The sequence below is a fragment of the Aptenodytes patagonicus genome, chromosome 8 (assembly GCF_965638725.1).
Source record: "Aptenodytes patagonicus chromosome 8, bAptPat1.pri.cur, whole genome shotgun sequence".
Classification (NCBI taxonomy): Eukaryota; Metazoa; Chordata; class Aves; order Sphenisciformes; family Spheniscidae; genus Aptenodytes; species Aptenodytes patagonicus.
This window is the reverse complement of record NC_134956.1, coordinates 10,867,191-10,893,051: the sequence shown is the minus strand read 5'-3', so window position 1 is coordinate 10,893,051 and position 25,861 is coordinate 10,867,191. Positions and strand designations below refer to the sequence as shown.

At 38.2% G+C, this 25,861-nt stretch overlaps 2 protein-coding genes across 2 annotated transcripts in view; both read left to right on the top strand.

The window, feature by feature from the left end:
• Positions 1-9,325, top strand: part of DENND6A (DENN domain containing 6A) — a 30,207-nt gene extending 20,882 nt beyond the window's left edge. The window contains exons 16-20 of the mRNA XM_076346315.1: positions 4,379-4,432; positions 4,518-4,627; positions 5,227-5,329; positions 6,827-6,901; positions 7,405-9,325. Of these exons, the coding sequence (XP_076202430.1) occupies positions 4,379-4,432; positions 4,518-4,627; positions 5,227-5,329; positions 6,827-6,901; positions 7,405-7,536 (474 nt within the window). The 3' untranslated portion in view covers positions 7,537-9,325. The remainder of the gene's footprint in view (positions 1-4,378; positions 4,433-4,517; positions 4,628-5,226; positions 5,330-6,826; positions 6,902-7,404) is intronic.
• A 2,939-nt stretch (positions 9,326-12,264) lies between these two features.
• Positions 12,265-24,104, top strand: ARF4 (ARF GTPase 4). The gene is made up of 6 exons (XM_076346314.1): positions 12,265-12,640; positions 19,450-19,530; positions 20,040-20,149; positions 21,524-21,595; positions 22,133-22,258; positions 23,152-24,104. Exons 1-6 carry the CDS (start codon positions 12,574-12,576, stop codon positions 23,236-23,238), a joined length of 543 nt encoding a protein of 180 aa, XP_076202429.1. The 5' UTR covers positions 12,265-12,573; the 3' UTR covers positions 23,239-24,104.
• Positions 24,105-25,861: the final 1,757 nt, after the last annotated feature.

The window sequence follows — 25,861 nt, the reverse complement described above, 5'->3', positions numbered from 1 at the left end:
AAGGTTCTGGGGGGATCTCATCAATGTATATAAATACCTGAAGGGAAGATGGATCCACGTTCTTTTCAGTGGTGCCCAGTGACAGGACAAGAGGCAATGGGCACAAACTGAAACACAGGAGGGTCTGTCGACCATCAGGAAACACTGTTCTTACTGTGAGAGTGACTGAGCACTGGAACAGGTTAGGTTGCCCAGGGAGGTTGTGGAGTCTCCATCCTTGGAGATACTAAAAAACTGTCTGGGCATAGTCCTAGGCAGCCTGCAGGTATGCTTGAACAGGGGAGGAAAGAGGGGAGTTGGACCAGGTGACCTCCAGATGTCCCTTCCAACCTCAACCATTTTGTGATTCTGTGAATAATATTTAAGCTACAGAAATTTACCATTAAGCTATGTCTTGACTTTTCTGAAATACTGTAGTCTTACATTTCTTTAATTATCATACTTAGCATAAAAATGAAGGCCGTAGCTTAATGTCAAAAATGAAACATTTATATACCTAGACAAAAGGTTCAGATCTCAAAAAGGAATGCTTCTTTGTATATGCTGCTAGACTGCATTTTCCGATGCTTGCTTGTGATGTACTGTGTAGCATTTATGCAAACAAAACTCTGTGTGTGTGTGTGTGTGTGTGTATTTTAACATGGAGTTAAGGAATTTCCAAGAAGGAAACTTCTCTAACCCTTCCTCAACACTTGGAACCCCTGTCCACTGTTGAAATTTTTTTTTTCTTTCATTTAAGCCTAAGGGTGTTTCCCCTGACCTTGAGAAACGTCAATATTGGAAAGGTAGAGTTAGAAAGTACTTTGTAATGAGAAGAGCTCTATCAGTGTATACTCTTGTAGTAATCTGCTATGATAGCTGAGGGGATACTACAAGGTAATCTTTCTATTAATATGTGAAAGATCAACCAATTCAACTGGTAAATTAGACTTGCTTAAATTTTTTCCCTTAAATATTTATTCTGTCTTCTAGTGGTAGTGCTTTTCCATACAAATCAGTAAAGTTTAGAGAATTTTTCCCTTTTCCAGTCATATTTGTACACTCACTACGGTTATGCTTGGCATGAGAAACTGTTTCTAGCATACCTTGGTTCCTTTCATCTGCCTTGTCCAGACAGAGCATTTCATTACTTGTCCTCTAGGCAATTAATTTAATTCTCTTCTTCGCAGACTTACTTATCTTTGCAACTCCATTTTACCTATGTTCTATCTGACTTTCAAAGAACAATGTCTGTCTCCGAAGGTAGACAATTTGGGTTTTGTTTTGGTTTTCTTTTTTTGTTCATTGATTTTGGAGGTTTTTTTGCCATTGGGTTACCTGCAGGAGACAAATTTCAGCAGTCAGACCTCCTTGGGCAGTTGTTTTATGGCCTCAAGGCAGCTCTTTCCTCAGATTACTGCAGTATTTGCAGGATTTTCAAATCTTGCACCTACATCAAGCATAAACAAAATTTACAAGAGACTTTTGAGAAAAAGACAATGTCTCCACTTAGATTCAGAGCATCTAGAACTGGTAAAAGAATTATTATGAATCTCCATTTTATGTCTGTCTCATTTCCTGTCAGGAAATGTTAATGGCTAACATGATGTAGCAGGGGCTACAGAATTTGCTTTCTCTTACCTGGTCTCAGTTTTCCTCATTATTACTGTTGTTTCAGAAAAAAATGGGCAAATGAAATTTAGTACGGATGGCGATTTCAAACACTTAAATACACTTGGGGAAAAATCACATATACAGAGTTCTTCACTAGATTATAAAATCAAAGATTAATTTGGTTAACTGGGATAGCTGATCCAACGCCACTGCTCAGAACAAGGCCAATTTGAATATATAGCTAAATATCAAACCTTGCTTTACAAGTATAAGCATAAACTTTTGGACCAATTCAACACACATATGTCCCCTGATTCTAGAGAAGGCTTTGATCATTATCCTCATGCTTTGTCTTCCTCAGAGGCAGTAAATACAGCTTCTAGATCACTGGTGACTGCAATGATCACACACAGTACTGCTCTTTCCCCAAGCCTTGGGTTTTAGAGTATAAGACGTTTTCATGATAATCTGCCATTTTTCAGTCCTGCTCTGCTTGGCCATAAACCTGATTAGCTTTACATCCATGGGGGAAATCCCAAAACAACATTGAAAGCTTTCAGAGTTTTGCGGTTTCCTTTTTCCCTTTTTTTTTTTTTTAAATAAATCTCAGCAAAGAGCCTCCAGTTTTTGTTCTAAACTGTAGAAGAGATGAGTCCAGCAATCTGAAGGTTCATAATGAGGCTAATGGCATCGAGTTCCTTCAACCATCATTTCTATTCAGGAATTTTCCTTCTGATTTTGTTCTTTTATCTTTGTCTATTAGTGATAAGCTGGTTTGTTTTTTCTCAGAGTCTCATGAGAATGGTTTCTAGAGAGTAAATCTCAAGACTTGCTTTTTCCTCCCAGCAGTTTCTATATGCCATTCCTGTGAAAGAATGATTCACACAAGGGTTTGCTTTATCAGGTGATACTTTCTTCTGTTTTGGCGTGTGATAAAACAGATTGTGAGGAAACTGCTAATTCAGGTGACTCTAGAAGATGTTATTAAGATTTTACAAAGGAGAGACTGTCACTGAATGCTGAGATACATCTACTTTGTATCAGGGCATCACACGGAGAATAGTTTTTCAGTGGATCAGAATATTTTATTGTACAGCATCATGCTATTCTGGAAGTGACAGATACCTGGTGTTTTGCTCTCTAAACATGGTACTTACCTGTTCAAATCTCTAAGCCAAAGTTAGGGGGCAAATTTTGTCTCACTTCTAACCAGTCAGCAGAGTTGTTTGGAATGCTTTATGTTCACGGATTTATGTTTTGTGTTTTTTTCTTCTGGGCAGACATCTCAATTTGCTGAAACAAATTTTAAAACAGGAACTTGTATCTAATGTAATAGTAAAAACTTACCGGTCCTGTACACTGAAATCCTGCTGTAGTGTTTGCAGACTCCTGACGTACCTTTATGCTGACAAATGAATATTGTGTTTACGTTGCTGAATCCATGCAGATTTGTAGGCTTTGACTTGCACTGAAATGGAAATTTGTCATCTCTTTTCTAATTTGTGCATTAAGATAATGATAAATATGTTCTAATATGCTCTTACCTAGCATTTGGAGGTATGAAGTCTGAGTAATGATGGACTTCACCAACCCAAAAAGTTCTGTGTGAAGTTAAGTCATTTCTCTGGGCCAGTGGTTAAAATTGGGAAGTGATACCTCAGGCATTGGATGTTTATGTATCAGCTGCCCCATTCTGAGCTCTCTAAACGCTTTTGTGGATGACCTGAACTTTGCATCGTTTTAGAGCATGCGTGATCAGGTCCAATTTCTGTCTGCAAGAATTGGGACATCCCTAGACACTTGTTTGTCCTTGGGCGTTAATGATTAGAGGAGTCTTTCCTTAAAATTTGTCTTTCTCTCCTGTTCTTTTGATACATGATAGACATATAGGGTGAATCTAAAACCTTTCCCTGGCATTCCCCCATCTTACTCAAAATTTTACTTCAAGCGAGAAACTTAATATGTTTTCTGTCATAAATCTTAAATTTATACGGTGAGATCACCCTTTACATTCTCTTCCACAAGAAAAGTATATGGGGGGGGTCCTTTGTTTTTTCAAAAGATAGAACTAGACTTTTCATAATGTTATGGAAGCTGATTATGTTCATAGATCAAAATGTATGGCCATTTATGTACAATCCCTTTCAAAATGTATAGCAGCTTATATTGATGTGCTTGTGTGAGCTGGCAAGGCGGAGCTGCCTCCTGTCATCAGACCTTAAGCTTCAGTAGTGGCCTTGTGGAGGAATGTCTCCACTATTCATATGTTAGATAGCCAGCTGGGGGCTCTAGCCATGCCTTTGCCAAGCGTTGCTACTGCAGAGATGCCTGCAGCTGATAAGTGTTTTGTAGGTTAGTTCTGTATTTAATGCTTGTATGAGGGACTCTGAAAATTACTTCCAAATACTTGATACAAAGTGAGATTACTGTTTGGAATGACCCATGATATGAAGGTACCTGCGGACTGTCACCAAAGAAAAGAGAGATTATTTAGTAGTGGCTGGAGTTCAGGGTGTATATATATATTCCATGTATACATTTGCTTCCTGTCTTTCCCTCATGTCCTTCTTGAATCTTGCTGACATAAAGTTCTGTAGTTGGGAAATACAAATGGTATTAGATAAGCTCCTTCTTACGCACTCATGTGGTAAATATGCATGACCCCACCCTGTACCAATACTTAGAAGAGAAAATGCTGTGGTCACAAGTGATAAGTAAACATACACGTGGACTGTGTATCTTTAATACTGGTTATGCAAACAACCTCCCTTTTTCCTTTCCCTAGGAACGTTATGTGGCGAGCCTAATGCCTTTGCAAAAATGCATATCACCATGGAAGGTAAGGAAATATAATTTGAATGAGCTGGAAATTGGTGATTAGAGAAAACAGTTATGGCGTGCTAATGATTTTTTTCTTTCCATAGAGTCCACCACAGCTGAGGCAGTTTAGCCAAGATGACTTCATGAAGACACTGGAAAAAGCAGGACCACAGCTCACATCAGGTTTAAAAGGAGACTGGATAGGACTTTACAGGTCACTTCTTTCATCAGCATAAAAAATTAAATTATATAAATGAAGACAAATCAGTAATACAAATGCTCTTTTCCTGAGCAAACTTATCAGTATTGATTTGAGTAAGACTTACTTTTAGAATATATGCTTTAATAGGAATTGAGATAGTGCTTAGTATACTTCACTCGCTTAAATCTGTTTCTCTGTAAGCTGTTAATGGTTTTCATAAGTTGCTACTAACACAACAGGTCTCTGTATAACAGTATTATTTGTGGGTTTATTTCTGGTTCTAACTTGATTCTTCCTTCCAATCAAACACAAAGACAAAAATGAGGATATTTCAAACTGAGCCTTGCTTTTTTCCTGACAAAATTCCTAATCTATTGTCTTTCAGACCCCTTTTCTTTACATTGTTTTCTCAATCCTTGTCTTGATTAATAGAAGCACCTGTTATACTCCACTTCAGAATATTACATTTTTTTGAAAGTAAACAGAGAAAGGGTCCTAATATCTTCTTCAACCTCAAACATAATTACTTTAAATTTGATGACGTAGAAAACGGAGTGTTATCAAAATTGTAATTAAAATATAAAATGTATTTTGCTTCGGTGTTTTACCAGGCATTTTTTGAAATCGCCCAACTTCGATGGTTGGTTTAGGAGCCGGCAGAAAGAAATGACACAGAAGTTGGAGGCCCTTCATTTAGAAGCACTCTGTAATGAGGTTAGAAAAATGTGTGCTTATGATTATATTTATCATCTTGTAATAAAAATATATTCTCCCTCAAGTCAGTTTTACTCCTGTTGTTTTCATTGGTTGAACATAAAAATGTTGACAATTTTGTCAAGTCTGATCTAGCAAAACATGAATTTGTTAACCAAGTACAAGCTCAAACTAACATAGCAAAGGAGAACAGTATGAAATACAGTTCACTTTTTTATAACAACTGTCATCATTTGTAAAATGTATCTTTAGACCTTTTTTGTTTTGTTGTGTATTTTGAAATTGAATATTCCCCCCCCCCCAAAAAAAAAACAAAAGTTTTTTCCTCTTATTTGATAATTTTATTTCATTCAGCTTCCTTCCTTGGCATTCCAACACATTTTTAGTTGTGATATAGTTTGTAGCTTTGAAGGTATAAACTCAGTGAGTACCATAGAAAATTGACATCTTATTAGATGTGGATAGTAAATAAGCCTACAACTGATAATTGGAAGCTGAGAAGTGAAATCTGTTTGTTGATACATAACAAAATGCCACATAAATGATCTTATGTTGTAAGATCCATTCTTTACTTAAGAAGTTGAAGTGGGTATCAGTACAATTTGAGTCGGAACAACTGATAAAGAAAGGTATCACAAGAGGAGAAGAGATTGTACAGCTAAAGAGGGAATAGGAAGAACAAAAAAATAAGTCAACGCCACAGCTTTAAAATAAACAGAAAAACTGCGCTGGTTATTTTAAAAAAGCCATTGATTTTTATCCCTTGCCTTGGCAATTCCCAAACAGTACATTGTAGCAACCCAAAGAGATCGTTCAAATAGAGCAGCCCAAATAATTTGCAGGGCAATAGGTAGGTCAATTCTATCACCTAGAATCTATCCAACTACATTTGACATTAACTTATTGCAAAGAAAAGGGAATGTGTCACAAATTTATTACTGACTCTGCTCCTTATTACTTTTTCTTTTGATCCAAGTGTTAACATCTTCCTGTACACGAGGAAACGACTTTAATAGGTGAATAGTAAAGGGGTAGGGGGACAGAACTTCCATAAGAAAAGTCACTTAATATATTTTACTAGTTATCGACTATGTGATCTCCTTTAATGCCCTAGAAACAAGAAGTGCTCCCTGGCACTATTTTAATACTTCATTGTGCTGGCAGATCTGATTTGGTAAACATTCACTGCCGTTTTGCATTGTAGATGCTATTTTTGAAACTAAGCCTGTTTGGCTTTTTTTTTTTTATATATGTATTTGTTTGTATTGTGTTTGTGTCCTAGTCTCCTGTTTTGCTAAGTCCTGGGCAAACATGCAAATAAAGCAGATTTTGCAGCTCACAGTAGAGACAGTACATGAGTAAAATGAGTTTAGTAAATGGCATGAGAATAAGGAAAAGGAGAAGACCCATTCTGAACAGTAGGTGTAAATTAATACTACTTTTGAAAATTATGTATGTTCCCATAAAAATTTCAATGCTTAATTTTTATTCTTTTAGAACTTGGTTTTCTGGAGTCAGAAGCATACTGAAGTAGAAACGGTGGATCTTGTCTTAAAGTTAAAGAATAAACTGGTAAGTAACTGAATTGAACACGGCTCAAATTTGCCTGACTTAACTAGATAAAAGTATTATATAGTTGTGTTTACAGGTAGTTAAATGAAAATATTCTTTAAGATCTAGGTAGCTCAAGAAATCAGTTATTCAGGTTTTTAAAACAGTTCATGTCAGCTATGACTGAAGAATTAGCTCACTTCCCAACATCGTCTGGCTATGTTGGAAGCATTGCACTGGTCTTGTTTTTTTAAAACTAGTTGGAACTTTGACTGATTTGAGCGGAAGCAAGGCTTGAATCCTCAGAGAAGCAGAAAACCAAACTTTCTTGTGATTACTGAAAGTCCAAATCAGCGTTAGCTCATGCTGTTTTGTGGTTTTTGAGGAAACCTGCTATTGTCCAAATTCCTACTCGGTCGGCAAATGAGGAATTCATTTTCCAGATTCACTAATATGTCACTTTGGTGTGTCTTAAGGTAAACTTGCATGTTTAGTAGAAATCATGTTTTAATGTACCTTTGCAGTTGCAGGCTGACAGAGAACAGCTTCCGGTGAAAACTGACACACTGAAGAAGCTGCAGACACACATCAGTGATATTATACTAGCACTTCCAGATGACTTACAGGACATCTTGCTCAAAACTGGCACAACATGATTTCTACTGGGCTTTTTTTGTGCAGAAAACAAAAGGCAAATGTAGTTTCACAGAAGGCAGTGGCTTACCAACTTCGGAACACAGCTCTAAATAGTATGTTAACACTACAAATGGACTGTACTAATAGTATAGCCCACTATACTATTTTCACTGTTTTTTCCACTTAAATACCAATGCAACTAAAGGAATTCCTGTGTCTAATGATGTTTGAAATAAGTGCTCTTAAAGAAAAAATCTGTGGGCATATGAAACTATACCACACTATAGGACCACAGTGCAGTGCTGGCATTGCAGAATGTTTTCTAATTGGTGCTGCTACACCCAGTCCTGTTAACTCAGGGGTAAGCAATATTGATCCTGTACTGTCCTGTTAATGTAGTATCTGATTGCTTTTCTTTTTTTTTTCTTTTATTTTTCACCTAGTGATAAGTCCAACTGGCATATTATGTGACTTGGTCAGAATACGTTATAGTTGAGGCATTTTACTGGTAAATCATTGCTTTCAAAACTGTTTCAGGGACAGCTGAAATAATTGGATTGGTTCTTAACTTTCTTCCTTTCTCCTTCTTACCATCTTCCCAAAACCATATTAATTTAGCATCTTTAAAGAGGAGAAGGCAGCTGACAAAAATTTCCTGAAGAGAAGTCTCTTCCATTCAATGTTAGTTAATTAGGGTGCTCTTACTCACATGCCTTAAATATAAAGTAAATGTATAGTAATTGGTGGTTTTAAACTGCTGACACTTCAGGATTTAAAGTGGATTACTGGTGTAAATGTAAGCAAGCCGTATTCATCACAGGAAATAAACACTGTCGTGTTCTAATATGGATTTTAAAATCAGTGATTTCAGTAGAGTTAGCTGATACACAATCTGTTTCAGTTGGAGATCATAGCAGTCAGCTCCTGTTATAAATCTTTTTTTTTTTTTTTTTTTTTTTTTTTAAACTTATACCAGTAGGGTGTTTGAGGAGGTAATGGGGCTGGAGGGAGATGATGTTGGCTGCAGCTGAAAAAACCCTATGGAAAGGTCAAACTGTGGCAAGAAAAGATTGTAGCATGAAATTATTCTCAGTATATGCATATAGCAGACATGCGTAAAGAGTAATTTCCTCTTGCATATGAAGCAACAAGAATGTGATGTTTATCTTCTTGAACAAGTTTCAGTGGTATATAAGAACTCAGCTGCTCCACAATGCAGTGTTGTACTTTGACCAGTTTCAAGTAGAATAAACTGAATGCTATAGTGTACACACAGTATACACACTTTATATGACAAGTGGATCACAGTTATAAAAAAAAATATTCTGCTTTTAAGTGCTTGGATAGAATTTTTTAAAACTTAGGACATAATCCCGCTATAAGAATATGCTTTTGTATGATAAATATTTCATACCATCTTTCTAAAAAGTCTTATTTAGATACAAAGCGTCACAATATTTTTATGAAAATATGTATTTTAATACTGTTATGGTTTGTATACAGTTACTCATGACCAAAAGTTTAATGTATCTATTATGTTACTTAAACTACACCACTTCAGCATTAATTTCTAACTTGCAAATTTTTTTTGCACACCCTGATGAATAGCATTTCTAATCCAGAAATTAGTAAGTGGCCATTCTTATACTAAATTATCTTAAATATTTAACCTGGAGCACTGTGTAGTTTCTTGGATCCGTGTAAACCGGTAACAGCTATGATAACTATCACATGACTGCAAATATGTATTTTTGTAAAAGGAAATAAAAGGTTTGATTTTTATTTTTTCTTTGGAAGTTATGTGACTTAGATGATGGGTGTGATTTGTTCGTTTGTTTTTCCCCCTCTCCTTTGTAAGCAAAGCTGTTCAGCAGCTTGTAGAGACTACTGCTTAGTCTGATTTTATGAAGCTGTACCCTTAGGTACAGGACCAGAAATACCTGATGGTGACGGAGTGGTGGTGTAGTTTGATCATGATCATGGTTGTAATATGATAGAGCTGCGGGATCCTCAAGAAAGCAAATGGCAGGGACTGGCTTCCAGGCAAAACTTATCCAATCTTCAGTCTATTTCTTGTACACATCTGAATGTGAGAACATGAGAAACATGGCAGTGGGAAGTAGACTGCAAGCAAAGCTCAATTCAGTTTTCTTTAATGGAGTTGGTATTAGTTTAAATCCCTGAATAACTAGATGCTTAAACAGAATTAGAATCTTGTTCAAAAGAAAGGCAAAAAGAAAAGTTGTACTAATTGTTTGCTATCTTCGTCAGTGACTTGTAATGCTTTTAGTAACGGCGGTTCAAAAGGACCTTAAGTTATAACTACAAGTCTAGGCAAAATGTAGTCACTAAAACAGGGAACAGTCTTTCCTCATTGCAGGTTTCTGATCTTGTCCTGTCTCTCTCCAGTCCTTTTACACTGAGCATGCATATTTTCAGTGGGGATGCTTCAGCCATTCATAGTGTTGCAGCACAGGAATTGTATCAGCTGCAGAAAGTAGTTGCCAGCTTGGTGAGCTGGAATTTCCCCACCCCTGTTTTTTTGGTTTTGTTTTTAACTCAATGTGCTTAAAATACAGGTAAAGAGTTTGTAATAATCCTCATTCATATGAGGCTTGATGGCTAAAGAATAGTGCAAAAACCTATTAGTTTCAGTAGTTTTGCCTCAATCTTCATCTGACTTTTAAAAAAAAAAAAAGTATGTACACACACTGTTTGGACCAGGATGAGAAAAAGTCCCTAAGTGAAGGAGAGAATACCTGGATGATTAGAAGGGGTCGTAGAAAAGAGGTAGCAGCTGTTCAGAAAAGAAATGCTAAAGATAAAGGGCCCCAATTGGGTCATCAGAAGAAGTTAAGACTGCCTCAGTTAGTGTAACAGGAGAGTAAACTGGACATGCATAAGCTTTGGGACTTCTCAAATTTCTTTGAAACAACATAAAAATAATGCCAAGAACCAAAACATGAGATAAAGTGCAGTCAAATGTGGTAAAGGTGCGGCTAGTCCTTTAATGGTGTTAACATCTATGGTCTGATTAGAGGAGAATGAATCAAAAGTATGTTGTGAATAATAGTTATGTATGATTATATAGAGCAACCACTTACGTTAATGTTGAAACACTGATTATTGACCATCACTTCTAAAGCAAATGTTTGTTAGATTGTACTCAAACAACTGAAATAATGAAAGGTATCTATTAATGGCCTAGCTATAGTAAGAATATGCCAGCTTGGAGGTCTAGAAAGTAACTTATTTCAAAAAGAGTCCTTCAAATATTTTGTAGTATACTTATCCTCAGCTAGGTTCAGGGAAGCTTAACTTTCCTGGCCAAAAAAAGTGTAAATACTGAGTGGTTTGAAGAGAAAATAGGTTAAGTATTGGAAGCCTAGAAGTGGACTCTTTAAAACTATCACGAAATTGAAATCTAATAGTTGATCAGGATCATATTAACATCTTAGGCACTAACTAGATTAAGTTAAAATATAACTTTGCTGAAACTTAAGTTTTATAAAATTATAACTGGTCAATCTTAATTTAAAACAGATTTTTTGGTTCAGAAGAACATAATTTAAAACTTGAGTAAGACTCTCAACATGACACGTAAGAAAAGGAACAGCTGAAGTGGAGTCTCACAGTAGCGTACTGTTAGAATCTGGTTCAGGACTGTCTCTTTATCAAGACCATTAAAGATGTTTTTCTTTAATGGAGGATAAGTAAATAGCTTGTTTGAAAAATGTTAGCTCTTGCGTACTGACATAGTTTCTAATTAGCATAGGTAGGCTATAACTCCCTTGAAAATTTTTAGGACTTTTGATTGAACCAATGCTTCCTTGGATTAGGGAGCTCAGTCACTTAAATGCAGCTCATCTTATGTTGCCCCAAATTTAATTATCACCATACTATGGACTTTTTACAATAGCTGTGAAAGAAGCTGTTACAGCTGGTTATGAAATCAAACATACTGCTCAAAAAATGGCATGTTTCTAATAAACCATGGCTTGTTTCAGTTTTATTCCTGTATTACTTCCCTGTATCTATCTGCTGCTCCCTGGCCAAGAAATTGTATGCTGTTTTGCCTTGACTCTGCAACCACCAGGACGCTTCAGAGGGTCCAGGTCACAGAAACAATGTAAGAAAAAGATGCTGCAGTAGTCAGTGTACCTGTGATATAGAGTGGTTTGGGTTTGGGGTTTGTTTCATTTTTTTTTTTCTTAATTACCTAGCTCTGTTGCTACTAAGGGTGTATTTGGGGGCTCTCTGAGGGTTTGTTTTACCCTAAACGCCCTACTTCTCTTGCTCTCAGCTGTCCTTTGGCCCTTTGGGAGAAGAGCCTGGTGGCCATCACACCTCTGCCTAAGCACAGCGGGAGTGTAAGTTGCAATGAGATGAATTACTAGGGTTTGGGGGTGAGCCAGGGGCATGCGCGTCCCGGAGAGAGGCACTCTGGCCCCCGCCGGGCTGTGCTGCGGGGCCGGCCGTTGGCGCCGGGGAGCTGGGCCTCGGCCTGGGGAGCTGCTCGGTGCCCGGCGGACTACATTTCCCGGCATGCCGCGCTCTGCCTTGCCTGGGGCGGCCGGAAGCTGCGGCGAGGCGGGATGGAAGCCTGCAACTACACCCCCCGTCATGCGCTAGCAGCAGCGGTTAGAACGAGCGAGGCGCGGAGCGGGCGCAGCGCTTGCTGGGAGTAGTAGTCGTCCCCGCCGCCGTTGGGCGCTCGGGCCGTGTGGCGGAGGGTGGTTCCGCGGCCGGGGGATGTGGCGAGCGTGACGTGATTTTGTCCGCGTTGGAGCCGGGGCGGCCGTGGCGAGCGTGACGTGGCAGAGAACGAGCGAGCGAGGTTCCCCGGTCACAGAGCAGCAGCTGCCGCTGTCGTTGCTGCCGCTTGCGCCTTATAAGTCGGCGCCACCGGGCGAACGCCTCACTTCAGGAGCCTGCCTCCTCGCTCGCGGAGGGATCCGTAAGCGCAGACAGGAGTCGGGACGCGCTCCCCCTCCCTCCCTCCTCGCCGCACTCCTCCCGCTCCCTGCGCCGCCGCCCAGCCCCGCGCCGGAGCCGCCATGGGCCTCACTATCTCCTCGCTCTTCTCACGCCTCTTCGGCAAGAAGCAGATGCGCATCCTCATGGGTAAGGGGCGGCAGCGCGCCGCTGCCGCCGCCCGTCTGCGGCCCCCCGGAGCCTTGCTGCCGCAGCCGTTGCGCCCTACCCGGCCGCGGCCGACGCCAGGCCCGCCCGCTCCCTCACGGACGCGTCCCGCTGGTGGCGGGGGAGGGGAGGCTGGCGGGAGGGGACCGGGGGCTCAAGACGGGGGGGGGCTTGCCCCGTCCCAGGGCGTGGGGGACGGAACACCTCTCTATCCCCTTTCCTCAGGGCTTGCGGCGTCGTTGGAAAGTGAACGAGCGGAGGGGAGAGAAGGAGCGATGTGAGAAGGGGGTTGGGATCGGGATGTCTGCCCTTCCTTTTCCTCCGCCGTGTTCTCGTTTTTTTCTCTCTTGTGCCCACCCCCCCCCCCCCCCGTTCCGTCCCGTCCCGTCCCCTCCAGTCCCGCTGTCGGGGGTCGGGGCTGCGCTGGACGACGAGAGGCAGAGCCCCGCTTTCTCCGGGGTTCGCAGCGGGGCGTGCGAGGCTTCAGCCCCTTCTCCTTGCACCTGCGTTTCCGCTTGCGTTGAGCCGGAGCAAAATGCAGAACAAAGATCAAATTGCAGTAGGTGAAGCTGGTGCCCGCCTGCTGGGGAAAATACGTATGGCTGAGGATGGTATCCCTTTTCCAAGGAGGCGAGCGAGGTTTGCACCTTGCTTTTCCCTGCGCTGCCGGTGCGGTTGTGCTCTCGGCCTGGTGACACCGCTCCTGCCTGAGCAGTGTGGCTTCTCGACCGGGATGTCATAAAGCCTGGTGCGTTTAACACCAAGAGCTTAAGAAATTGCCGTATAATGGCCGATTTTCGATAACTAAGCCGTCTATATCTCTGACTCTCGTGAAAGGACATTCCGGGATAGCATCTGTGCACTTTAATTCTCCTGAACCTCATGCACAAAATCGTAAAACCCCATAGGTTGCTTTTTCAGTGCTTACTTTGTTTTACTGTCAGCCCGTAATTATCTATTTGGAATTAGATTGTTTCTCTTGAAATGGACTGTGTAAGAGTTGAAGCTAGTGGTTCTTGAAGATTCTTGCTTTAAGATTATGGTTCAAAAGGTCAAAGCAAGTGCATACTGCATTTGCTATTTCCTCCTCCACTTCAGCTCTTCCCTGCCTTCTTCCACCCACCTACCCACCCCCACAAGCTTTACATACAAACAAATCTTGACCCCCAAATTTTTCTCAAACGCTATTACTAAAGTGAATGGAACTTGATTTATGGACATAGACTGCAGGAGCTTGTCCTAACAAATTATATGAAGTGCTCATTTCAATATAGCCAGCAATGGAACGGGGTCCTAACTGTGAAACTTCAGGGCACAGTACTCATCCTTAACGCTGCCTGAGTATGCACAGCAGATGCAAAATGCAGCTTTTTTAAATTATAATTTTCCATGTTCTCCATACGTTTTGTGATGACAGAGTTCTTTATTACATGCACAGTAATTTTTATTGTATCTTCACTGCTTGAAATTAGAGGCTCTCATCCATTTCAAAATAACCTGTGTAATTTTTGTCTTCGAGACAACTTAGTACATGTGTTGGTTTGACGGTCTCCCTAGCAGCCAGACTCGTCATATAACTCTAAATGAATGAAGTAAAATCTTCAAATGAGCTTGACTGTAGGATGAGATAGTGTCTGTGGTATTTGCAGTTCTGTTGTATCCTGCAAAATAATGAAAACAGGAAAGCAATGTCATATAGATCAAAACAGCTTGCAAGGCTTTAGTTTCTTCATTGGTAGGTAATTAGTTCAAATTTAGGTTAGATATAAGTTAGGGAGCTGCACTTTGTAGCAGTTGGTTCAACGCATCTTTTTTCTTTTTTTTTTTTAAATAATTTTTATTTTAAGGCATGGATTATATTCAAATACAGGACTGGATCAGAGCATGAGACTGCACCATATTTGTTATGTAGTGTAAGAGGGTAAAACTTTTGCTATGTTATGATGAGAGTGTATCATAGGACCTAAATCGGATGCTTAGAAGCAGAATGTGTTATATTGGCGATCACATAATTAGTTTATACCTGTAACGTGGAAAAGAAGCTCTTCGTAGCATTCTACGTTATATATCAGCACTCTGAGGAGAGATGTCTGAATGAATAGTGGGACTGAATTAAACTTTTCCTCAAGGTGATAATTTTAGATTTATGATTTCAAAATGAGCTGGACAAGGCTAGGCATTTTAGTAGTATACCAGTGAAGTAACTTTATGGGGTAAGGTGTTTATGGAGAAATATTTAGGGGAAAATACTGTGTGGGTGAGTTGATAATGAACAGATGATTAATTTATAGTTCAAACTTCCCTTTCACAGCTTTCTTCTGTTTCTGCAGAATTCAAGATAAAGTAGAATTAATTTAGCTCTTAAGACAGACTTTGTGTTACCGAGTTCTGCAGAATTTTAATATTTCTCATGAGGTACCATTACCAACAGCAAACATGACACACTGTCTTTTATATTCTCAAACTACATTTATGGTAAAAAGTGGACATTTAATGGTATACTGTTACTGAAATTTTGTTTTTAAAAAACTGCACTTGTATAATTAAGTATTCTTCAGAAATATTAAGTTAACATCATTATGAGGAAATTAATATAAAGTAATTCCTGCATCTTCTTTACAGATCAAAGTAACATGAGCGAAAAGAAAAGAAATAACTGAAGGATAGGATTGAATGACTTAAAGTTAGACTAGGCAACCAGGGCATTAGAGTGGAAAAACTGAGTCCTAACCCTACAAGTACCTGTCTGTAAAACTCTTCACTTATAGTTTCTTGTGCTTAAAAAAGAGAAGTTATTGATTCATTGTGCACCTTTCAGTATCATAATTTAGTGTTCTGTGTCTTGGTGTAGTTGTGCAAGTGTTAACTGAGATAATAGCTACTCAGGAGCTTCGAATACAAAGGTAATTATTAAATACATTGGGGAAAAAATTGTCAGATTCTTTGGGAATTGTGTCACCGTACAGCACAAAACCATTTAGCTGGTTTTTATTTGTTTTTTTTTAACCACTGGTGGTTTGCATGGTGTTGGGGTTTTTTCGCATGCGTTTGTTTTCTTGAAAAGCTGTATTGAGAATGACCCCTTCATGCCACCCAAAGACTTACCCAATTGAAACTAAACCTGAAAGAGGAATAGTATGTAAAGGATAAATAAGACAAGTTTTGAGAGAACTGGTATAAAGGTAAAAGAAAAGTGAAGGGATGCAAACCTGTAGTAAATTGGGATTCGTTAATTTTACTCTTTTAAGCTGGCTTTTGTTTGCAACATGAATGTCATGAATCGGTTAAATACAGTAGAAGCTTTTTTTTTTTTCTTTCCCTGCTTATGGTTCATGCTGGAAGCAGCAACACGCAGTATTCTATAGCAAACTTTGGAAATCTCAATCTGACAACCAAAATCTATTGGTCTTGATGGGGATTCCATTTAAAAAGTCAATTCTCAGTTTTCTGCATCTATAGTTTATATGAAGTTCTGTGCTACGATAACTGAGGCAGCTTGATATTCAGCCACCAATGATCAAAGTAGAAAGTTGGTAAATGAGGAATGTGATGTGGTCACAGGAGTGGTGTTCCCAGGGACAAGCAAACTACAAGCTTGAGACTGAGGAACACAACTCACAGACTGAATGAAACACTCTTAAGAGGAGTAAAGGGAACCACAATGGTTTTAACAGCAACTGAAAGCATTGTAGATATTTTTTCTCCAGCTAGAGGAAGAGGATATTTGACTCAGTTTAAAGATAAATGCTTGCGAGTGCAAGTCTGTGCTTCCCATTTGTACTTTATTGTAATCTTAATGCTTTGTGGTACAACTGCTGACTGTCATACCCTACATCGAGATTTTTACACCTTGGTCTTGTCAATGGTCAGTCACGCAGTGGAATCAGAGTGAAAACGTAGAATTGGAAATTTACTTTACATTATTTGGGGATTTAAGACTTAGGTTTTAATCTTGATAGTTAAATCAACTTAAACTTTGCGACATGGAAGTAGCTCATAGATTTACATTTAGCATTCTAGTGCAAATGTAAACATGTTTATTCTTGGACTACTAAAAGCAATAGTTACACTTCCTAGTGGCTTAAAAGATTAAATGTCATTTGGTGCTCCGAAATTTCTTGTTCTAAAAAGGGTGGTAAATGGCAAATTGGAGTGATAAGTATGAATGGAGGCTATGCTCTTGATGACTATTGCTTGTTTAGACTTCATAACACTTGCAGTTTGGCTAAAAGAGGCAGTTTTTGCAAATAGGGTCATGGTGATTTGCAGAAGTCTCCTTCCCTCAGTTAAAAGCTGCTGTCTCAAGTGTGGAGTCAGAAGAAGAAAACATGCATCCATAACTCAGCCTGCCTCAGTGCAAAATCCAATAGCTTAATTAGAATTGTGGATAAGAGTGGATTCAAGCAAAGTTTCTGGACTTTGCGCTTACATAGCTAATGTAGCCTTCTGCCAACGCTGTTGAGGTGGTGGTGGGTCCTGGCACAAGAGCAGAGTGGATAACTGGGGCAATAATTTCTTCAGTTTAGGAAATAGTTTAAATTCTTGACTAGTTTCTAATTTCTTAACTCTGAGTCATATCTTCAAGTGGTTCTTGATACCCTGTGTATATTCTTTGAAATGAGATTAGTTTTTTTCTTTTTCTTTATCTGTATCTTTAGTATAACCCTAAATACACTAAAACCATTTGTGTAGATAATGCCATCTTTCTTTCATTACTAATTTTAACAAATCTTGTCAGTGTTTGTTCTACTGATAACTATTTGGGGTTTTTTTTGGGGGGTGGGAGAAGAGTTTGTGAGTATGTGTAGCTTTAATTGGTGGTTCACTAAATGATCTTAATGTTAATTTACTGGAGAACTATCACATATATATCACGGACATACATTATGTGTTCTTGTAAAGATATAGGCATCCTACAAATGCTCACTTGAAGGTGAGCTGTGTTAGAATAGTGTTGGGCTTCAAGCATTGTGCTGTTAAAACGTTTTTCAGTATAGATGGAGTATTTGAGGGTTTCAGAGTTTGCTTAAAGGGTTTTCTAAGGCTACTTGACACTTTATTGGTGTAGGGAAAATGCTAACATTTACAAGTTTCATGACTTGCAAGCTCTTGTGAAACTTCTGCTACACCATGTCTTTTTTTAGTTCGTGCTTGTTTGTGGTTCTAAAAGAGACCAACACTTAGACAATAGCAAACTTAAAACTGTTAAATTTTAATTTGAGCATTTTGGGAGTTTATTACTCCTCAAGGAGCTTTGGTTTCGATGGTAGATTCCCCTCCCCCCCTTCTTTCATGACGTTAACAACTAGGACAGCTTTTTTTTTTTTTTAAACACTTAATGACAATACCAAAGAAACTGCATTGGCATGTATAATCCTGTTCGCAGTATCAGAATATAGGACAATTATAGATAGGTTTTTTTAATTAGTTTGCTGTAACAGCAGTTTGTGTCTTGAGAAGGAGGAGGCTTTTTAAGAGTTTGGTTTCATTCTGAATAAGTAGCTAATTTCGAATTCCATTTTATTGCAATGCTAAGGAAACAGTTGTATTATTAATAGTCGAGTCATCAAACCATTTAAAGTTTAATATGTCACAGTCATCAAGTAGGAAATTAACTCAGAACACTTAAGAATGTAATCAAACAAGGATAACGTTTGGTTTCTTGTGCAAGTATTATTTAATTAATTCTTTGATGGGCATTTTATTTTTGTTTGGGCAAAACTTTATTGACTATTTTAAGTTTCACAGATACACATTTTATTGAAACTGTTGCTGTGGTAAGTGTTTAGTACCGACTGTTTATTTAGAATAGTGCTTATGTGCTAGGCATTGGATTCTAACATAAAGAATTGTATTTTGAGTTGCTCTTATGTGTTCTGAAATGCCTAACAATAAGCAGTTGCACAGTTTTAGAAAACTACAGTGTATGCCTGCAATGTTGGTGATGCTTTCGAAAAAATGTCTTTGAGGCTCCAGTTTATCTTTTTTTTTTTTTAAAGGATTGCATATTTACCACATAGCTTACATTGAAAAACAGCAAGCTTAAGTTTTGTTGTAGAAACAGAAGAACAAACTTCAGTGCAGAAGGCCTTCTATAAAGATCAAAAGTGGAGACTCCTAATGAAAGCATCCTAGTGGATCTCAATGAATAGAAGTGTTATCCTGAAGAAGAGTTACAGCCCTTAGGGTATATGCAGAGGGAGGACAGGAATTTCCTAATGTATGTGGTTTTGTCAATGCAAAAGAAATGTTTTAGCAAAGGGAGAAGAGACTGGAATGAGGGAGACTGAAGTGTCTTCCATTGATAGTGCCAGCTCCTGTTGGTTCAGGTGCATGTGAAACTGGCCTTAGCTGAAGGTTGAGTAAGCGAGACCTTCCCCGACTTGAGTGCAAAGTAGCAAACGTGATCAGTTAGAAACTACGTGCTGCTTGTAGATTGTTGCTAGGTATTTAAAACCATCCTGACTTACACAGAAGAAACTTTCAAAGTGAATGATAAAACTTAAGTGACACAAATACTAGGAAGATGACTAGAAACTTGTGAGCCTGTAGGTTGTGGATGGAAGTGTGTTACTGAGCTTGTTTTCTTCATTGCTTATTCTCTCTCAGTGCTGGGTAGAGGAGATGGGGAGAAACATACAGTAGTATATCAACAATGACTTAAGAGTGTTTAAAAAGTTGTTTCTTCTCAGAAAAAAACCCCTAATACTCTGCATATAAAATGGCATATTTTTAAATTAGCAGGTTGTAGTTCATATTGTGAACTAAATCAAATTTTCTGTTTATTCTAGTTGGTTTGGATGCTGCTGGTAAGACAACTATTCTCTATAAACTGAAACTAGGAGAAATTGTCACCACAATTCCCACTATTGGTAAGATAACCAATTCTCATGTCTTCATTCTTGTTACTCTAAATTTGTGCTGTACAGATGGGCTTCTGAAGAGTGTAGGGATTTGCTATCTTTGCTGTTAGTATAAGAATCAAGACAAACATGGGCTTTCTGGTACTGCCATAACATAACTGTGTCAGACCAAAGATACATCTGGATGAGAATCCTGTGTCTGACAGTGGCCGGTAGCAGATGCTCAGGAGTATAGGGACCAATTAAGTAGCAGTACTTCACCCAAACACCATGAACCTCTAGCATTTTGTGGCTGAAAGACTTGCTGAACCAAAGGTGGTGTACTTGGATTTTATGGATTAATTATTTTTTTTCCCTTCAGTCAGTTTTCTTCTTGATCTAGCAATTCAGTTCTGATAAGCCATTTTATATATATTTGGGAGAAATATAACTTAGGAAGTAACTATCTTTAACATGATTAGAATTACATTTTAACACTAGCATTAACTATTTCTAACTGTTTGACTCTTTTATTTTAGGTTTTAATGTGGAAACGGTAGAATATAAAAACATTTGTTTCACAGTTTGGGATGTTGGTGGTCAAGATAAAATTAGACCTCTTTGGAGGCATTATTTCCAAAACACGCAGGTAAGAGTTCTGAGATGGCAATCATTAAAGGCCTGTTTTGTAAAGTCTCATTATACATGGAAAGTTGTTTTCTGTCCCTTCCTTTCAGAAAGGCTCCTCACTGCTTCCTGCAAGTTCTAAGGGATACCCAGATTTTATTCTAGTTGAAGCTGGTTTGTTACCCTGAAGGCTTCAAGTCTAGTCGTGAGTGTAGCCTGGCAAGGATGAAGTCCTTTAGGATCTACCAGTGTTCTGTAATGTGCCAGAGCAGCTGGTTTGTTTGTGAGGAACTCTTCAACTTTGCTGTATCCATGCTTTGATCTGTTCCAACTGGCGTTGGCTTATACATAAAAAATGTTAATATCTAAACACCCTTTACATATTCTTTTTTTTCTAATCAGCCTTAAAATACACAGCTTTGACTGTGCTATATCAGTGTATTTAGTACACTGAGTATTTAAAAATATCGTAAAAGATCTTGTTACCGATTGATTAGAAAGCGTCCATTTCATATTGATGTGACTGCTGTCATTTTTGGTGACATAAATGTGATTCTTTCCTTTGGTTCACAGGTAGTAAGGTAAGTTGCTTATTAGTATCAGGAAACTTTGGGAGTGTTGTTTTTTGTTTTTTGGTTTTTTTTTTGCTGTGTTGAATATAGAATTGTTTCCAAGAAACTTCTGTGCAGTGTTAGTGCATGTGATTGGTGCAGAAAAATGGAAAAGTCTGGATTGATGAAAAGGAGCTAGCAAAGTACTGTTGTGAATAGAGTAATACTTGATTTCAGTTCCTTATTCAACCCTGTTACTAAATATTTTTAAAAGATGCTTCTGTTTTCTTAAAGAGAATGATAAAATGTAAGGTTTTCAGACTGAAATTTTTAAGAGTAAATAGTGTGTGTAAGGAGGACACTTGAATAACAGAGATGCCATTAGAAATACTGTTTGGTACAAACTTTTTGAAACAAATTCAGGCCTTACTTTAAGGGTGTGGGTTTTTTCAATGAAACATGAGATGGTGAAGCACTTGTGATTCTCTTGCTGCGTTTAACATGATACAATGAGTGAAAAGGGAAGGGGAGAGTTAGCTTCTGAAATTTTGCTGGTGTCTTCCCCGCATGCGCCCCCCCCCTCCCCCCCAAACTAATGAATCCCACACTCATCTATAAACTGACATTTGTGTTGTTTAACTGTTTTGATTTAGAAGGCCTAGCTTTATTTTGCAGTTGAAACTTACTATGTACTTGTTCGGACAGACATCTTGCATTGCTTAAAAAGAAATTTCTGTCAAATTTGCTTATCTAAGAGAGGGGACGGTCACAATATTCAATATGAGGTTTTTAAAATAGTACTGCATGTTTACATTGGCTTTTTAAAACTGCTTAACTTCTTGCAGGGCCTCATTTTTGTGGTAGATAGCAACGACAGAGAGAGAATCCAGGAAGCAGCAGAAGAGCTGCAGAAAATGGTAAATATCGATAACCTTCTGAAATATGATTGTTATACTTACTTTGTCGTATTTTTAGATGTGTGTCAGCTTCCCTAAGAGATTTAGGATTTTAAAATTTTAGGGAGTTTGTACAGTGCATGTTGTATTCACCTAGTATGTATGCACCTGGGTCACTTAGTGCACTGAGTTGTAACTACAACTCTGTAGAGAGCTTTAGCTCAAGAACTACTAATATGTCAGAACCTTTCTTTCCTTCATAAAACCTTAATAGAAACACAGCAGATGAAGAAAGAATTTTGGAAAAACAAATTGGTGCTAAGAATTTCAGTAGCAAGTTGCCGGTAAATTTAAACTGCCTGTTGAAAGAATATTTCCTTACTTGTAGGAGAAGTTCTGTTGGGTACTAGTTAAATTTCACTCGGTATGTACTAGTGACTTCAGGAGCAAGAATGAAAATGTTTACAACCCTTAAATCAGTACTTAGGTTTCTTTAGTGCTTGTTGAACTAATTGAGGTACTTAGCTAATTTAATAACATGACTATTTTTTCTGTTAGCTTCAGGAGGATGAGCTGCGAGATGCAGTGCTGCTTCTGTTTGCAAACAAACAAGATCTGCCAAATGCCATGGCAATCAGTGAAATGACAGATAAACTAGGTCTTCAGTCTCTGCGTAACAGAACTGTAAGTACTAAACTTCCTGGCTGCTGAACTCTTGTCTTCTTTTATTACATATCGTAAACATGATCTCCATTTGAAGGAAAGGGAAGTTTTCACCTCTTTCTGTAGAAAAACGCACATACCTGCTATTAAACTCTGTAGTGCATCGGTCCTTGTTCAAAATAAGTGATTTAGAAGTATAATCCAATATGCACAGCTGTTGCAGGTGTTTCATGTCTCACCTTTTTCTGGAAAAATACAAATATTCCAGTCTGTCACTGAAGTATAGCTGTCAAACACATTTGACAAAGTATGTGGTGGGCTTTCCTGTTTTCCCAATACTCGTTATTCTGGGGGAGAAAATGCACTCTGCATTCTCACCGCTACAAAGGTGGGAGGAAATTAAGTAGCTCCTGAATTGTTAGATTCCATCTGCACAAGCCTTTGAGACATAGGGTTGCTTCACATTAAACATCTATCCTTCTGTAATACTTGCTTAATGTCTGTATGTTGATACACTAAGATCATATCCATAGAAGATGTTTTAGGGGTCTGTTAATTTAGATAATTCCATGTCCGTTTCCTGAAGAGCAGTCTTTCAAAAACAAAAGTTAGTTTTCAGCATATAAACCAAATGCAAGTTCTGTATTTGTTTCTTGATGCACTAAACAGTGTTCTAGCATTTGGTAGGCCAATATTTTGAGTTTTTTGGATAATGTCTGAATCCCATCTGCTTTATATATACTTTTCAAAACTTATAAAAATACCATCTGTTCAATATTGACTCTACTTATGGCACAAAACAGTGTTTAAAGAATGCTATTTGAATGTGTATTTGAGTGTCACATACTGTGATAACTTAACTTGCATTTTGTCAGTACTTAAATTTAATCTTTGTCTGTGTTCTGCATTAACAGTGGTATGTCCAGGCTACCTGTGCTACACAAGGAACTGGTCTGTATGAGGGACTTGACTGGCTGTCAAATGAACTCTCAAAACGCTAACTCAAACTGGATGACTCTTTCACCAGGGACATGTTTGATATAAGTGGTCTAGGCTTGTTACAACAAAATTAGTTTGCATCTTGGTTATTACAGTATCTGGAACTGATATTTGGGCAGGATATTACAGCGTTTCAACTTATTTTGTTGCCAATTATTGTTTACCGAGCTACATGTTGCAAAGGTAGCAATATGCTTGGGTAAAAATCTCCTTAACTTGGAAAAAGTGTATCTTCTGATTTTATTCCCCTTGTTAGCCTAAATGCCTGAATATAGCTATTGTGACATCTTTAAGACCTGTTTTGAATACTTTTTTGAGCCCCAATAAATTAATGTTTTAATTTTTTTTTTCTCCCTGCTACTTTTAGTTTACTGATGCCGTTTCATTCCTCAGACAGTCTGCTGATTTGAAAATGTAGCATTCCGTATGTATTTATTTCTCTCCCTTGCCAAAAAGAATTCCTAATACTGCTTGTTCCAGCCAAGGAAATGCTCTAAAACACTATACAAATCTACTGCACTGAGGAACATTTTATTAATCCTTGGGTTCTATTAGCCCAACTTGCCTTTGTGTGAATTGGATTTGATGGGTAGAATAGTTCTGTGCTGGTTGCGAAGAGCTCATGTTGAGGTTGTTTTTAATATTCAGCAGATTGTCTTCCTTTATATTGTATCTTTTTTTTATGTTGCATGTTGCTTTTTGGTATCAGCCTGACTATTTTTGCCCAGTGTATAATAGTTCTGCTGAAGTTTTACTGTTTGTTGGTGAACATATCTTCATAAAGAAATTTTGGAAAATTCATCAAACTCAATGGATTAGTTTCTTCATAACCCACTTGGAATTATTCCTAATAAAATGATAAAATGTATAGTTCTGTGTATGCTCTTCTTGATTCCTGAAATAGTTGAACTGCAAGTTATCACTTACTCTTTTTCCATATATTGAGCTTTCCTGCAGCTTGAATGTGAACATCAACCTCAGATTTTCACTTGTTTGGAGCTATGTAGAGCAGGACACGGAAGGTGGGCAACAAAGTTGTATACAGTGCAGTAGAGTAGCTGTCATCAAGACTTACATAATTCTGTAAGTGTCTTTTGAAGTTGTAAATCTAAAATTCCTTTTAAGATGTCCAGATACGAAAATACTAACAGTTACAAAAATTGTAATAAAACAAATACGAACTGCCTGAAAAGCATGCATGTCTCTTTCATGGTTGTATGTACATTTAAAAACCAATGTGGGTTCTAGCAGGAGAATCACAAATTCTGTTGGTGGCTAGCTGGGAAGCTAACTTGAACAGTTGTACAGGGATTTAGTCAGTATTATATTAATGGTGATAGTCACCCCAAAAAATCAGCTCTATGCAACTGCTACCGTCTGCTTTCGTATTTCTGCTCCCTTATACCTCTGTAGTTCAAAAGACTTAAATTAACATGTTTTTTGAGGCTGCTACTAATAGGTATTTTAAAATCTATTTTTCTATTGCCTGTGTGCTCTATGGATGCAAATATGGCTCAATCCTCCAACTGAAATATTCTATTCTATTGATTGTATGTCTTTAGGAACCCAAAGTATGATTTCATTGCAGTTTTAGGCTAAGCTCCTCTCTTGTTTTTAGCTCAGGTCTTGTTATCCTTGCTACAAGAAATCCCAGGGACAAGGTCTGGTAAACTCAAGCTAGTTTAGGTTAAGAGCACCTTCCAAGGCAGCTTCTGCTGTAACTGAGGTTTAAGTTTCTAGGAAGTACTGTTACTGTGAACACAACTAACCAGAGAAAATTCCAGAGCTTTTGAATACGGTCATTAACTGTCTTCAATATGTAACAGAAACCCAGGAGACACTGTAAGGGTTTTGCTTGCACCTTTAATGAATTGCTGATTACGTATTAACCAAAGTTGATATATCCGTGCATTGGATCAGTAGCTGTCAATATGCCTATTTCTAGCAATGCAGTTCCTTGAAATAATCCTTAAAAGGAACACCTTGTTCAGAAGAGGCGGCTGGTCCGTAATACGGCTTGTATTGGTAGTCCCAAGAGGTTAAAATGAAACAATGCTTGTGACAAATAAAATGCCATCTCCTCTTCCAAGGAAGAAGTTAGAGGTAGCCTTTACATGAAAAAGCAGATACTTAGAAACAAATTAGGCCTGTTATCTTGAAGGAAACATTCTGTTTGGTAGAGATGAAGATTTCATTGGTTTAGTTCTTTCAAATGCTTTTATGTAATTAAATACTCATCTTTAGCCACTAAACTTTGGAGTTACAGCATGTGTATAGAAGTTCATATTTCAAAGAGTCACTGTGCTTCACTTTGTGTACCAGTAGGTTGTAATTCTGCTATAAAATGACTAATTTCACAAAATCAAAGTCAGAAATTAGTACAAGATCTTGAGCCTCGTTTAAGACTGATGGGGTCTGCATGAGGGGTTAAGGCTACAGCTTACACTGAAGTGTAGTAAGACAAAGTCAGTAAAATTCTTGGGTCTAATTGAGTAGTGTTAATCAGAGCACAGAGAGGAACTGAAGCAGTACTTCAATCTTCCTGTAAATAGGTAAGATCACACTTGACCTCTGTTACTAAAATGATATTTGCTTCTGAGTACTCTAAGGTTGTAATCTTGGAAG